The following is a 13500-nucleotide window of genomic DNA, read 5'->3' on the forward strand; positions in this document are numbered from 1 at the left end:
CAGTATGTAATTTTGAAGCAGGAGAAAGTGTTTATTGTAGGATTTTTTCCTTAGGCTATAAGGCAAATTAGTGTATGTGGTTCGCTAAATATTGTGATCTGATATTAGGCTGAATTGCTCTATGTTATTTTAACACACGCCCTACTGTCAGAGCAATTTTTCGTATGTCACTGTGTATATGTTTCAACGTTATCCCCTTCCAGTTAGAAAGAGATGCAATTTGTGTGACATAGAATTTTTATAAATGAATTTCAGCATAGCATGTTGTAGTGATATGAAAATTTTATTTTAATGATTATATATATAAATATATTTTTGTTTAACGTCAAATATTACAAGTTTGAAAATATGGTATTGCTTTATTTTTCTGATTCTTCTGGCCTCCTGTAAGGAAATAACTTGAACAAACTCACTTTGTCACACACAGCAGAAAATAAAGTAAAATTCTCAAGACTCAGTTGCATTCTACTTTCATCACAGACATATTAACATGAGTTCTTTATATTAAAGCATATACAACAGTTCTGTGAGTACTTATGCATTTTAAAGTACTCTACAAAACTCACCATTAACATCAGTGTAACAACAGAACCCTAACACACACACACACACACACACACACACACACACACACACCTTTTGAAATGGGAGGCCACACACTTTAGAAACCGGAGTACCACATAAATGCTCTTCAAAACTTCGAGATCATGTAATTCACAATGACCACTAGTTAGTTGCACACTATACTAGGTAATAAAATCAACAAACTATGAACTTTGGAATAAATTTAAAAAAAGACAAAATGATAAGTATTCCTGAAGTCGTGCCTCACTTTCCTAAACATATTTTCTTTGGAAAGAAACACCATGTACATAATACTGCACAGAGTTCTTAACTTAAATAATCTGTATAAAATTAGGCATCTAAGACATTGAGTTCTGTTATCTTTCAAATCTCAACTTACACGAAACATTTGCAGGTACACTTCAGTACATGCCGATAAAATTGACAACTCTGCCATACAGAGATGTAAGCATTTCCATAATTTAAACTGGTACAGCAATAACCCAGTTACAAATAAGAGTTCTATTCCACAATTACAACCAAAGTTTTAAAGCAGTTTTGCTTCATTCTAAGTCAAACACCAGAACTGGAAATATCCTCCCACATATTAACAGTATGGTGCTCCCAGCTGCTAATGTCTGGCTGCAGAGAGCAGATCTCTAAAAACATCTCACATTTAGTAAATTCTGCATGTAAAACTTAATATTTACAAATGTTAAAGGTACGAAATTATGACTGTGGTCCCTGAAATTTGTCAAAAATTTAATACATAGTTCTCTTAACAGTTGATACCCTTCTAAGAAATCCAGTACAAGCTGAATTGTCCAAATGACTAGTTTAAAATTATGAGCAAAATTGCTGGTCAGGAGGCATGTCCGTAATACTAACCTAGCTTTGAGAATTAACAGTTCCTTCCTTGAAGAGGTGATGTAGACTGTGGAACGTTGAAGAGGAAGGGCAGGTTAGTTACTCAGACCACGGGATGAGATGAACTGACATGCTGGCCAGCAACTCTGTTCCACAATTTTATAGTTCTCGTTTTCTTTTCATCCAATAGTATACAGTTTATCAGTTACTGTCAGCTGTTAAAGCATTTCATCATCACTACTGAAGTCATTCACAACAAATACCAAAATTTAAAATTATCATTTTCTCTCATTTGGAACCTGTATCTACACAGCTTTACCACTTTTTTTATTATTACTAATCTTTCTTCTTTGAAACTGGTGTCAAAGCACCTCTGATTCTTGGTACCACTTCAGTGAATATGATTGTGCCTGAAAAGACTAGTATAGTTCCAATCCAGTGAATGAGGGTGAAGTCATTTTTGAAATAGACAATTGAAAATAACAGACTTATAAACTTTCGTAAAGTTACAACAAGGGTGACAGTAAGAGATGAGCATTCTGTAGTCAGGACATAGACTGAGCTGATGCACATGTATCTGGTCAAACGTTAAGGATTTACTTAACACAATAATGTGAAACACTTAAGTTGTAATGCACAAGAAACTGAATTATATTTTGGATTCTCTAAATACTAATTCATGCTCCCTAGCAGCATTTACACTCCACTTGCATTTTTTTTATTAGTTCAGCAACCAGAAATCTTGAACACGTGAATGATTACATATAGACAAGTGAGACTGTCACATTGCTGTGGTGGATAAAATATTATTAAACATTTTTTAAAAAAATTTGATGCCCTGTGGATGTGCAAAGGGAGTAAAATCATTACACAGGTGAGATGTGTAGATGATATGACATGTGCAGTCTGCAAAGTAGTTATAAAATTTTATTGTAATCAAATAGAAAACTTAAAAGAACATCATTTTTCAACATAGTCTCCTTGCATTTCAACGTACTTGGTCCATCGTTTTACAAACTTCCTAATGCCCTCATAAAAGAAGGTTATCTGTTGAGCTGCGAGCCAGAAATGCACCCCTTCTCTTTCACTGCTTCGTCCGAGGCCAATTGATGGCCCCTTAATACCTCTTTGAGTGGACCAAACAAGTGATAGTCAGAAGGGGGCAAAATTGGGACAATATGGAGGATGATAAAGTACTTCAAATTTGAGTTTCTGGAGCATTTCAGCAGTGTGGGCAGCAGTGTGTGGACAGGCATTGTCATGCAACAACACAGCACCTTTTGACAGCAATCGTCGGTGTTTGCTTTGAATTGCACGTTTTAGTCTGGCAGTAAGCATCTCACTGTAACATACACTCTTTATTGCTGTGCCCCTTTCCCCATAATGTTCCAGCACTGGACCTTGTGCGTCCCAAAAAACCATAAGCATCAGTTTTCCTGCAGACGGCTGGGTCTTGAACTTTTTCTTGCACAGCGAATTTGGATTTTCCATTCCATACTCTGCCGTTTACTCTCCAGCTCAAAATGATGGATCCATGTTTTGTCACCAGTAATGATGCTGTCTAAGAAGTTGTCCCGTTTGTTACCATAGCGAGACGTCCAAGAGCATTTGTTTATGCAACTGTGTGAGTTGTTTTGGGACCCATCTTGCACAAACTTTATCAAATCCAAGTCTGTTGTGGATGATTTCATAGGCAGAAACATGACTAATTTGCATACGATGTGCCACTTCGTCAATAGTCAATTGTCTGTCTACAAGAATCATTTCAGGTGAACGCTCCATGTTCCTTTATTTGTGGCAGTAAACGATCGTCCGGCTCCTCCATCGTGCGTAACACTTGTGCGACCATTTCAGAATTTTTCCAATCCATTTATAGACACTCTATTGTGGCAAAACACCCTTCTCGTTCTGTACCAAAAGTCTTCGATGAATTTCGGCCCCTGGTATGCCTTCCGACCACAAAAAATAAATCGCTGAACGTTGCTCTTCTTTTGTGCAATTAGACAGCAGAGCAGCCATGATTAACAGCACGGCAACGATAATGAAACTAGCCTAGCAGCTTGAAAATTGCAAATATGTAACAACAAATAAACAAAGCATGCATCATATATGTACAATGACAGTACTACCAAAATAAACAATAATATAACTAAATTGCGGATAATACTTGACTTAACCTTGTGCAATAAACTGTCTCATGAGTGATCATGCAGCACTGGATTAGTATTTCAGAAAGGTCATTAGAGTATTGAAACCATACTGTGCCTGCCCTAGCATCATAATTTAGAGCTCAGGGTGCTTGAACACACTAAAGGTGCTTTTCACATTACTGAACTTGCAGTACCAGGGGCTATGCGGGTCAGAATTCCAATTGGTGTCTCTTCACTTCATTCCATGGTTGCTGACTGAAGAGAGAAATTACTACTCACATACTTATCATATCATAAGATAAGATAACTTTCTCTGGAAAAAATACGTGTGACAAGATATAGGTGTACTGCATTCTGAAATTCAGAAAGCAGCAGTGCCGCTGTATTGGGAGTGCAAAGGTTTTCTACTTGGAAATTGCCTACAGGATTGCTGAGCCATTAAAACTGCCTACCATGCTTTGCATAAATCCACAGTTTAAGGTGCAATACTGTCAGTCAGTCCTATGATTACTTTTTTTATCTCACCTCTGCAAGTTGTGTGTTAAAACAAAAAATGTTGAATTGGATCATGGTTGCAAGACCACTTGAAACTGTAGGTCCCCTTATAACTATTTGGTATGTCAATTCAAAGGTTAGAGGAAGACAAGGGCCTCCAATAGGACTCTGTGGTGATCAAACCAATTTCCAGCTTGATGTTTCTTCACTAACAAAAGTTGGAACAGTGCGCTACTCAGTATAGTGCAACACAAGGATCAGGTTTGCGTTGCTTCTCCAGGGCAGCACCCGACTCATTACAATAACAGTGTAATTTCTTTGGCTAGTATGTAACAGAACATACACCCCCCCCCCTATATCCCATGATTTCCAGCAACTTACATGTAAACTGTTGCAGCTATTAAGGTAAGTGCCTTATTTTTACACTTAAGAAAAGATGAGTGTTTTACTTTAACACATTTGGATTTCAGAACCCAGACATTGCAACAAGACTAAAAATGTCAGATACAGATGGTGAACTGTCAAATTATGAAAAATTGTAACATACAATGAATGTGCCACCTCCAGCACTCAATTACTAAAACCTGGCACCTGGTAAATTTAATTTTTGTCTTGACTGCCTTGCTTTAATACTGGCATCTCATTATCTTACTAATTTTATGAAAACACAGATTCAAAATTTGATGAGTACCACCGCACATGCTTAGATTTGTTAAAGATAAATTCCACTCAAATTACACACAATCAGCACTGATAAAAGAAAATTAAGTATTTCACATGCAGCAAATTTGATGAAGGATACTGTGTCAGAACATTTCCAGCAAGATAAACAACCATCTTTGGTATAGCACCCACTATTGGAAGAACCATAGGAGCACTTTCAAAAACAGATATTATATGCTGATAAATATCATAGCCAACTATTAGGAATCCTGGCAGAGGTAACAAATGCTGAAAGAAGAAAAGAATGGATTGTGATTTCCTTTAGTTAACTGTACATAAGTTTATAAATATTTTACACATAAAATCAATCTCTCTCTCTCTCTCTCTCTCTCTCTCTCTCTCACACACACACACACACACACACACACACACACACACACACAAAAACCATGAAGCAGCTAACTTAAAATACTGAAGACTAGATAAATGCACATGAATGACAACTTAAAAATGAAAAACACATATAACCTGCTTACCGTTAACAAAAAGTGGTTGAACCTGTGTAACATCCTTCCTAAATTCATAATGCTTGCCTCATTTTCACCTAAATCATACCGCACATTCCCTACACAACTCGAGGAAGTGTTAATCTGTCTATAATTTGATGTTGACGTGTGACATAAGAGACAGCTGTGCAACAGTGGACAGTACCCTGTTGGCAGTGAGATTTCACCTTGATGGATGGCCAGAGTCAGAATTGTTTATCCACCTATTCAGCTTCCCATTGAGAAGTGGTCTTTTAGATACACAGTGTATTTTGCAACATACTCCGTTGCATTCCTCTTTGGGCCCTGCCTTTGTTTTCTAGTTCCGCTAGACTCCCATCCCAGCTACCCAGCAAAATGTAACTTCATTTCCTAGTACCAATGTCAATGAATGATCCCCTTTCTTTGAGATACTTTTGTGGCTAAACTGTGTAGTGGCATTTCACAGTACACTGTGTGTGTTTTCCTTATGCATTATGAACATAAGATCTGACACAATCTGATTCTGGAAAAGTGGAATGAAGACAAGTTCATGCCAAATGATGGCATCTGTTTTACCAGACTAGTGACCACAAAGTAGTTGTAGCTAGACTGAATACCATAATATCCAAACCCACCAGAAATATATGCAATGCGCGTCCATTAAAAAAAAAAAAAACAGATAAAAAATTCACTTGACACCTTCCTAATAGACAGTCTCCATTCCTTCCAACATGACTATGTAAGTGTAGACCAGATGTGGTTTAAATTCAAAGAAATAGTATCAATGGCAATTGAGAGATGTGTACAAAATAAAGCAATAAGAGATGGCATTGATCCCTCCCCTCCCTGACTCTACACAAGGCAGGTCCGAACACTATTGCAGAAGCAATGAAAAAAAGCATGCCAAATTTAAAAGAACACAAAATCCCCAAGATCAGCAAAGATTTAGTGCGAACTTCAATGCAAGATGCTTTTAATAGTTTCCACAACAAAACTCTGTTTCCACAACAAAACTCTGTCTCAAAATCTGGCAGAAAACCCAAAGAGATTATGGATGTATGTAAAGTACACCAGTGGCAAGATGCAATCAATACCTTCACTGTGCGATAACAATGACGGTGAAATTGATGACAATGCCACTTTAAGTAGTCACATTGAAGTCCACACTAAATTTCAAACTTCTGTAAAAGATCACCAATCTTGGTGAGTTTGCATTCGTTTAAATTTGGCATGCCTTTTTTTTCTGCAACAGTGTTCTGGCCCTTTTTGTGTACCAAGGGGGATCAGCTCATTGTTTTTTACTTTATTTGGTATAAATGTTCTTGAATTCATGCCGCATCTGGTCTACACTTACATTGTTAATTTGGAAGGAGTGGATATTGTCTCTCAGGAAGGCACCAAACAAATTTTTATCTGCTTTTTTGAACAGGTATATTTTTCATTTATTTTTGGATGATTTGGGAGTTATGGTATTCAGTCTCTTACGACAACACTGTATTTACTAATCCCTGTGTCTGTTTTGATGCTTGTTATTAGCTCAGGATTATTTGCTGCTAAGAGGTGAAGTGTGGTTTCATAGCCACTTACTATACGAGTGGGCTTGTGAACTAATTGCTCAAAATAATTTTCAGATAATGCATTTAGCACCATTTTGGATTATGTCTTGTGAGTACCCCTGGATTTGAACGTGTATTTTTACCAACATATGAAGGATCAATTGAAGTCACCACCAACTATAATTAAACTGTACGAGTTGGGTACATTTTTGAAATTAGACTCAAGTTTTCTTTGTATCTTTCAGCAATTGTATTATCTGAATTGGGAGGTTGGTAAAAGGATCCAATTATTATTTTATTCCAGTCACCAAGAATGACCTCTACCCATATTAACTCACAGGAACTATCTACTTCAATTTTGCCACAACATAAACTACTACTACTACCAGCAACAAACACGTTACTGTCACCTGTATTTAGGCTATCCTTTCTGAAAACCATTAGGTCCTTCGCAAAAATTTCAGCTGAACTTATCTCTGGCTGTAGCCAGCTTTCAATGCCTATAACAATTTGATCAGGACTTTCTATTAGCACTTGGAGCTCTGATACTTTCCCAACGCAGCTGTGACAATGTACAACTACTGTTTTACCAATGGTTCCTAGATCTATGTTCTTCCTGTGTTCAACCTGCACCCTTTGAGGCAGAAGCCCTTTCTGCATTTCCCCTGAGACCTAAAAAACTGTCCAGCCCACACCTCACAACCCCTGCTACCCACGTAGCCACTTCCTGCATGTAGTGTACTCCTGATCTATTTAGCAGAATCCAAAACCCCACACCCTATAGTGCAAGTTGAGGAATCTGCAGCCTACACAGTTGCAGAACCGTCAACCTCTGATTCAGACCCTCCACTTGGCTCTGTACCACAGGTTCAATCCGTCCTGTCGACTATGCTGCAAATGGTGAGCTCTGCTTTCACCTCGCAAGACTGGCAGCCTTTATCACTTTTGATAGCCACTCTAAACCAGAGAGAATCTCTTTGGATCCAAAGTGACAGACATCATCGGTACTGATGTGAGCCAGCTAACTGCACCTTGCGCTCATCATGGCGTCTGGAAGGACCAGTTCCATGTCTGGAACAGCTCCACCCAGTGTGCACACAGAGTGCGCATTGGCTTTCTTAGCCTCCTTGGTAGTTGTGTTACCAATCTGAAAGTTAAATTCTTGTTGAAGTGCCAAAGATTTAGACTCACAGTGCTGCACTGAAGTTCAACAATGGAGTTGGTGTTGTTTGGGGCAGACTGCGTGCTTATCACAGCCGAAACATACTGATTCCACAGCTATGCTGGATCACAGTGTTACACAGATTTTTGTCACCAAACAGTTACTTTCCAAATATTCGTAAGTAAAGGTACGTGATTTTAGCAACAGCTGTAGTTTTCTACCCCAATACGCACTATATCAAGCAGAATCATAGCATTTTGCATTTGATTTTATTGATAAGAAATGTATGAAAACCTGCTAGTCAATAGAAAAGGGCTAAGCACAGGAGATAGATCGCAAAAATACTGTCCAGTTTCTGTAACTTTCCAAAGCTAATGAGAGCAAGAGTGTTCTCACAAAGACTTCTGAACATGTCTTCCCCATTCTAAAAAAGTATATTATTCACATTTAAAATGTAAAAAGAGCACAGCCATGGTCTTGGCACATGGATGCACATTATCCAATGACAGAATCTAAACAGGAGTTCAAAATGAGAGTCAATCATTGTGAACAGCATGAGGGTATCATGAATATTTCTCATAGTTTCCTCCACTGGGTTCATCTGTTTCACAATCTGTATGAATAGATGGAGGAGAATTCACAATGCAAGCTAATAATACAGTGGAATATTCAGTGCCATCCCTCTGTTTAAAATGACCAATGTAACCTATAGTAAAGTTGTAGTATTAAAAATTAAGCAGAGTAATAAATCTTTTTTTTAATAGATGATTACATAAGTTCTTTGAACTCAAGTAAATGTTGCCAGAAGAAAAAGAAAGAAATTAACATGAAAAAAAAGAGGTAAAATGTGCTGATAAATCAGTCTGAAGTGTCTATCATATGAGGTGAAGGTCAGGGAAGTAATAATGAACTAAAGATCAAGCACAAAATAAATGATTTCTTGTAATTGAGTGGTGAAATTCTACAGCAATAAATAGGTACAAATGGAAACATTGGATAAGGAAAGACAGAGAAAAAGAATGGACAACAATATTTGAGTCAGGCAGTGGCAGACAACAGTGGTATTTCTTTGTGTGTGTGTGTGTGTGTGTGTGTGTGTGTGTGTGTGTGTGTGTGTGTGTGTGATGGGGTGGGGGGCGCGTGTACACTAGTTACAGTCACTAAAGCTAAAGTCATTGGACACCACCACCTATATGATGAATTTTCACACCATTACCATAAACATATCGCAAAAACGCATGTAAAATCGTTCAGTAATGCACCTGTAAATAATTTTACAGCTGACTTGAAAATGTACTCACAGTGTAGAACAAAGCTTCCTTTGGGTGCTTCCCATATCTAGCATATAGAGTTTCTTGGTATATTCCCATCCTTGCAGACACAAAAAGGGCTACTGTCAGGAGAGTAATACCTGGAAAAGAAACATTACAGGTTTGTCACATTTCATTAACCACACTATTAAACTATGGACAATTTTCATTTGTACCTTCAGATTTTTAAAAGCCTACAAGACTTCACTCTATAACAGCTAAAACTTCATATTTTGTACTGCATTTTATTGACACTGTAATAACATTTGATCACTCTTCCTAAATGTCATGTCATCTAAAAAGGGGGTCTTTGTGTGTGTATGCGGGCGTGCCATGCAGAGGGGGTGGGGGGTCCGATGCCAGGTATCCTTATGTTGTGCTGATGACAGCAGGCATAGTTTCATTAACAACTAAATTCACTGTAGAGCATGTCGCACACTGTATCTGATAACAATCCTATATTACATATCCGATGAATTCTATTCTGTTTGTTGAAGAAACACCATGACACATCTAACCACTGCTCCATTTCACCCAGTATCCAACAGTGAAATGAAGGGGATGGTCCAGGTGAATACAATAAGGATTATTCACACACTGCTTCACTTCTTACTTTTAAACCTCAGTGAAAACAGATCCCTTGGCCAAGCCAGCACAGGTTCACTGATGTGGACTTGCACATGGTGCTGTACACGGGGGTTGGCGCATGGGGTTGTCGCTGGTCATATGAAGTGCCACCACACAGAAACTTGGATGGCAACAAAATCAGTCCTAACAGCAAGAACTTAATGACTACACACTCCCCATAAGATGACATCAGGGCCAGGGTAACCACAGTAGATCATCACCACTGTCAGTTTTGAAGAAGAGCCAGCATAAGTTCACAACAATGCCCCTAATTACACAGTACATGATAGCTGTGGACAATCCTTAGACTCCTGCAAGTCCTAGGTACTAGCTCTGCCCACACAGAAGGTCCACCCCACAGAGCCACTGGCAGACCGTAGTTCAGCTAAAGGTGGGAACTGGCAAAGGGATGACATTAGTGTGAACCATGGAAAGAGCCATTAGTATTTTACAGGAAATAAAGGCAGCAATACAGCAGTGAATTGGCAGACCGTATCTGGTTATGAAGCCTTTCTTCGCCAACATTCTGTTATTGATTCTGAACTTTCTTGGACCTGGGCTTGAGTATGGAACTACATATTTGGAGTTGTGATAAACATTTCTCAGCTCTGTACTATGAAGTAGATTGGGCTAGCAGCTGCATGCTTACCATCATCCGCTTTAAGGATGCTGGACTAGGCACTTACCACAGTTTTCTACACTTTCTTTCGATATTAATGGTGCTCTATATTTTGTAGTGGCTTGAATGACAACCTACTATGTATTAGATGGAATCCTCATGTTACAACTTGGGAAAAGAACAGTTTTGTGACACATGTAGGACTTTACCTAGGATTATGTGGGGGTGGGTTGTGGGACATGCATTTATAATGATTGTAAGAAATACTGAAGAATATCTTTTCCTATCAATGCTCTTACTGACTGAGGCTATTCAGGCTTTGATACAACACAAATTCACAGTTACTACATCAGGGAGAATCAAAACAATACACGTTATAGTACAGAGTTGAAGTGTCATGTCATTCTAAACAGGCATTATTAAGCTCTTTCTTCCAAGAGTGACTCCAGCAAGGTCTGCAGGAGAGCTTCTTTGGAAAGCAGGTGAGGAATAATGGTAGAACTGAGATTGTGAAGTGAGTCCATGAGTTGTGTGTAGCTACTGCACTAGTCAGACCAACACATTCAAAAGGCGAGGGTCACATTTTGGCACACAGTTTTAGAGGCAATAGAATTCACAATTTTAAATGTACTCACCTACTGTCCACCAGAAGAACACCTCTAAATGTGATGCTGGTACTTCTGGCTCTTTACCTACAGCATATGTTGCTTTCTAAAGAACAAAAAAAGTAATAAGAATATATTTTCAGGTGAATACAATATTATTATATACATACAGGTCATTCCAAGCCAAATGAACCAGCAGTTAACACATGTTCATCTACAACTTCAATGAAATTTTGCAGTTATGTTCCCTACAGAACCTACCGAATAAAACTAAGCTGGTCAAAATGAGATTATATATATTGATTCAAGGTTTTATGAGTTATTCAATGGAGGGCTGCAAACTGTTGTTGAGCTCTAGCTAAGTTTTGGCCAAATTTCAGCTGGCAACTAATAGTAATGTGAGGTATGCGGATCAGATGCACAACTTTTTGTGCTCTTCACAGTGTTAAAATATCAAGGCTGTGTCAGTCACTCTTTTCATGTTACGTGAGGAAAAGTTGCAGGAAAAACAAAACCATGATATTTTTTAACTATTTTATGCCTGCAATAATATGTAAACAAAGTGCACTGAAGGCTCTTTAGTAGCTCCACAAAGAAGTTCCTGTTGTCAGTTCTACCAACCTGTAGCAATAATTTGCAAGTACTGTACTCAATTTATTGATACGTAAACATGCTAGTCACATATTTGCATTTGATAATGTCATATTGCTAAATATTATCACCTATTATTTTTTACTATTGTTTCACTACTAAGAGCAGATGGTTTGGAGTTCATTTTGTAGATCCTTTGGACAAGGATTAAAAAATATCTTGAAAATACTACCATCAAACATTTGGAAACCCATCACTTCAACATGTGCACTTTGTATAAGCTAAAAAGGTTAGTATAGTAGTTATATTCTTTAATCAGAGTATGACATACAGCTTTTGTTTTGTCTACTTAATGCATTCTCACAAAAATACACCATCTTTGAAGAAAGCAAAAACCCTGCCTTTTATGTCATCAGAAAGGATGTATCCATTCCTCTTGTGAGCACTGGTAGTCTAAAGCGAGCCTCTGGTGACAATGCTTAATACATTCATCAAGGAATATCACAAGCAACACAAGGGAATTATCAATATTTACGTCACTTGCAGGAATGCATGACTGGTATTAACATTTCCACCATTTCTCTACAATACAAATATGCTGGACTTCCGACACTGTTCAAAGGTTACACAAATAAACATTAAAATATTTTTAAAAAAGTGTCAAAAGAGGTCCAAGTATACACCAAAACTACTTGGCAGTTTAAATGATTCATTCCGGAGGAGGCAGATGGTGCGACATTGAAGATTAGGGTGGCCATCAAGAAGAAAACTTCAAATCTGTCCTGTCACTGCCGCATAGAAGACAACTGTGCATCCCAAATCTGACTTACTAACATGGGGAAGAGAGAAGGGAGCTCATGGTTTAATCTCCTGTCACTGGAGGCTGATCACAAGCTTGGATTGGACAAAGACATAGAAGAAACTTGGTAGAGTCTTTTTCAAAGAACCATTCTGGAATTCATATGAAATGATTACATAAACCAAGGAAAATCAGATTTCAGTTGGTACATGGGGATTTGAACCTTGCTTCTCACAAATGCAAGTCCAATGTGTTGCATCATCATGCCAGCTCATTTACTCTGGAGAAGAGCTACACATCAAGGAGTAGCATTTTTTCAAGACCCGATTCTTTGCTGCTGTGGTAAAGTGTACTAGGAGAATGATGAAGTATCCTCATGGGAATTAAGAAATTATGAATGGCACACTCAATTTGGGTGTGACTAGCATGGTAGAATGTTAGAATTACAGATTGGCTTGATTAACCACTTTAAATATATTGTATCTCATAAATCTGAAATCATCAATAAGGACTGCAACAGTAATTACACCAAGGTGAACACATGATAGAAACAAACATTTAGGTGGAACTTACGACCAACTAGAGCCTCACTGAGCAATATGAGACTCTCCCTCCACTATGACTGTGGTCTTCTTCTGTTCTGATAAAAGTAACAATCACAAAATGATCACACTACATGCAATGGTGACATCATCATTCATCTCTATGCCACTAGATTTCATAATGTTTAGGTACTTCAGTACCTGGTAGATCAAAAGGCCTATTATATGCTGTCAAAACTTGTTACAGTTCTGTTCTTGGTTATGTTATTCAATTTTTAGAACCAATTTACATATACTGGTATGGGGTTTACACAAAACTTTTGTAGAATTAGTTCATATAAGGTCAGATATAAGTGGAAAGAACCATCAATAAACTATAGTGCAGGTGATTGAGTAACTAACAACTGGGAATTCACAAAAGGC

General features: G+C 37.9%; 1 protein-coding gene across 1 annotated transcript in view; it reads right to left on the reverse strand.

Moving 5' to 3' along the window:
• Window positions 1-264: 264 nt before the first annotated feature.
• Window positions 265-13500, reverse strand: part of LOC126183819 (UDP-xylose and UDP-N-acetylglucosamine transporter) — a 30809-nt gene continuing 17573 nt past the window's right edge. The window contains exons 5-8 of the mRNA XM_049926071.1: window positions 11176-11251; window positions 9286-9395; window positions 4879-5027; window positions 265-2008 (exon numbers count right to left, since the gene is read on the reverse strand). Of these exons, the coding sequence (XP_049782028.1) occupies window positions 1768-2008; window positions 4879-5027; window positions 9286-9395; window positions 11176-11251 (576 nt within the window). The 3' untranslated portion in view covers window positions 265-1767. The remainder of the gene's footprint in view (window positions 2009-4878; window positions 5028-9285; window positions 9396-11175; window positions 11252-13500) is intronic.

This window comes from Schistocerca cancellata, chromosome 4, assembly GCF_023864275.1.
Source record: "Schistocerca cancellata isolate TAMUIC-IGC-003103 chromosome 4, iqSchCanc2.1, whole genome shotgun sequence".
NCBI classification, from domain to species: domain Eukaryota; kingdom Metazoa; phylum Arthropoda; class Insecta; order Orthoptera; family Acrididae; genus Schistocerca; species Schistocerca cancellata.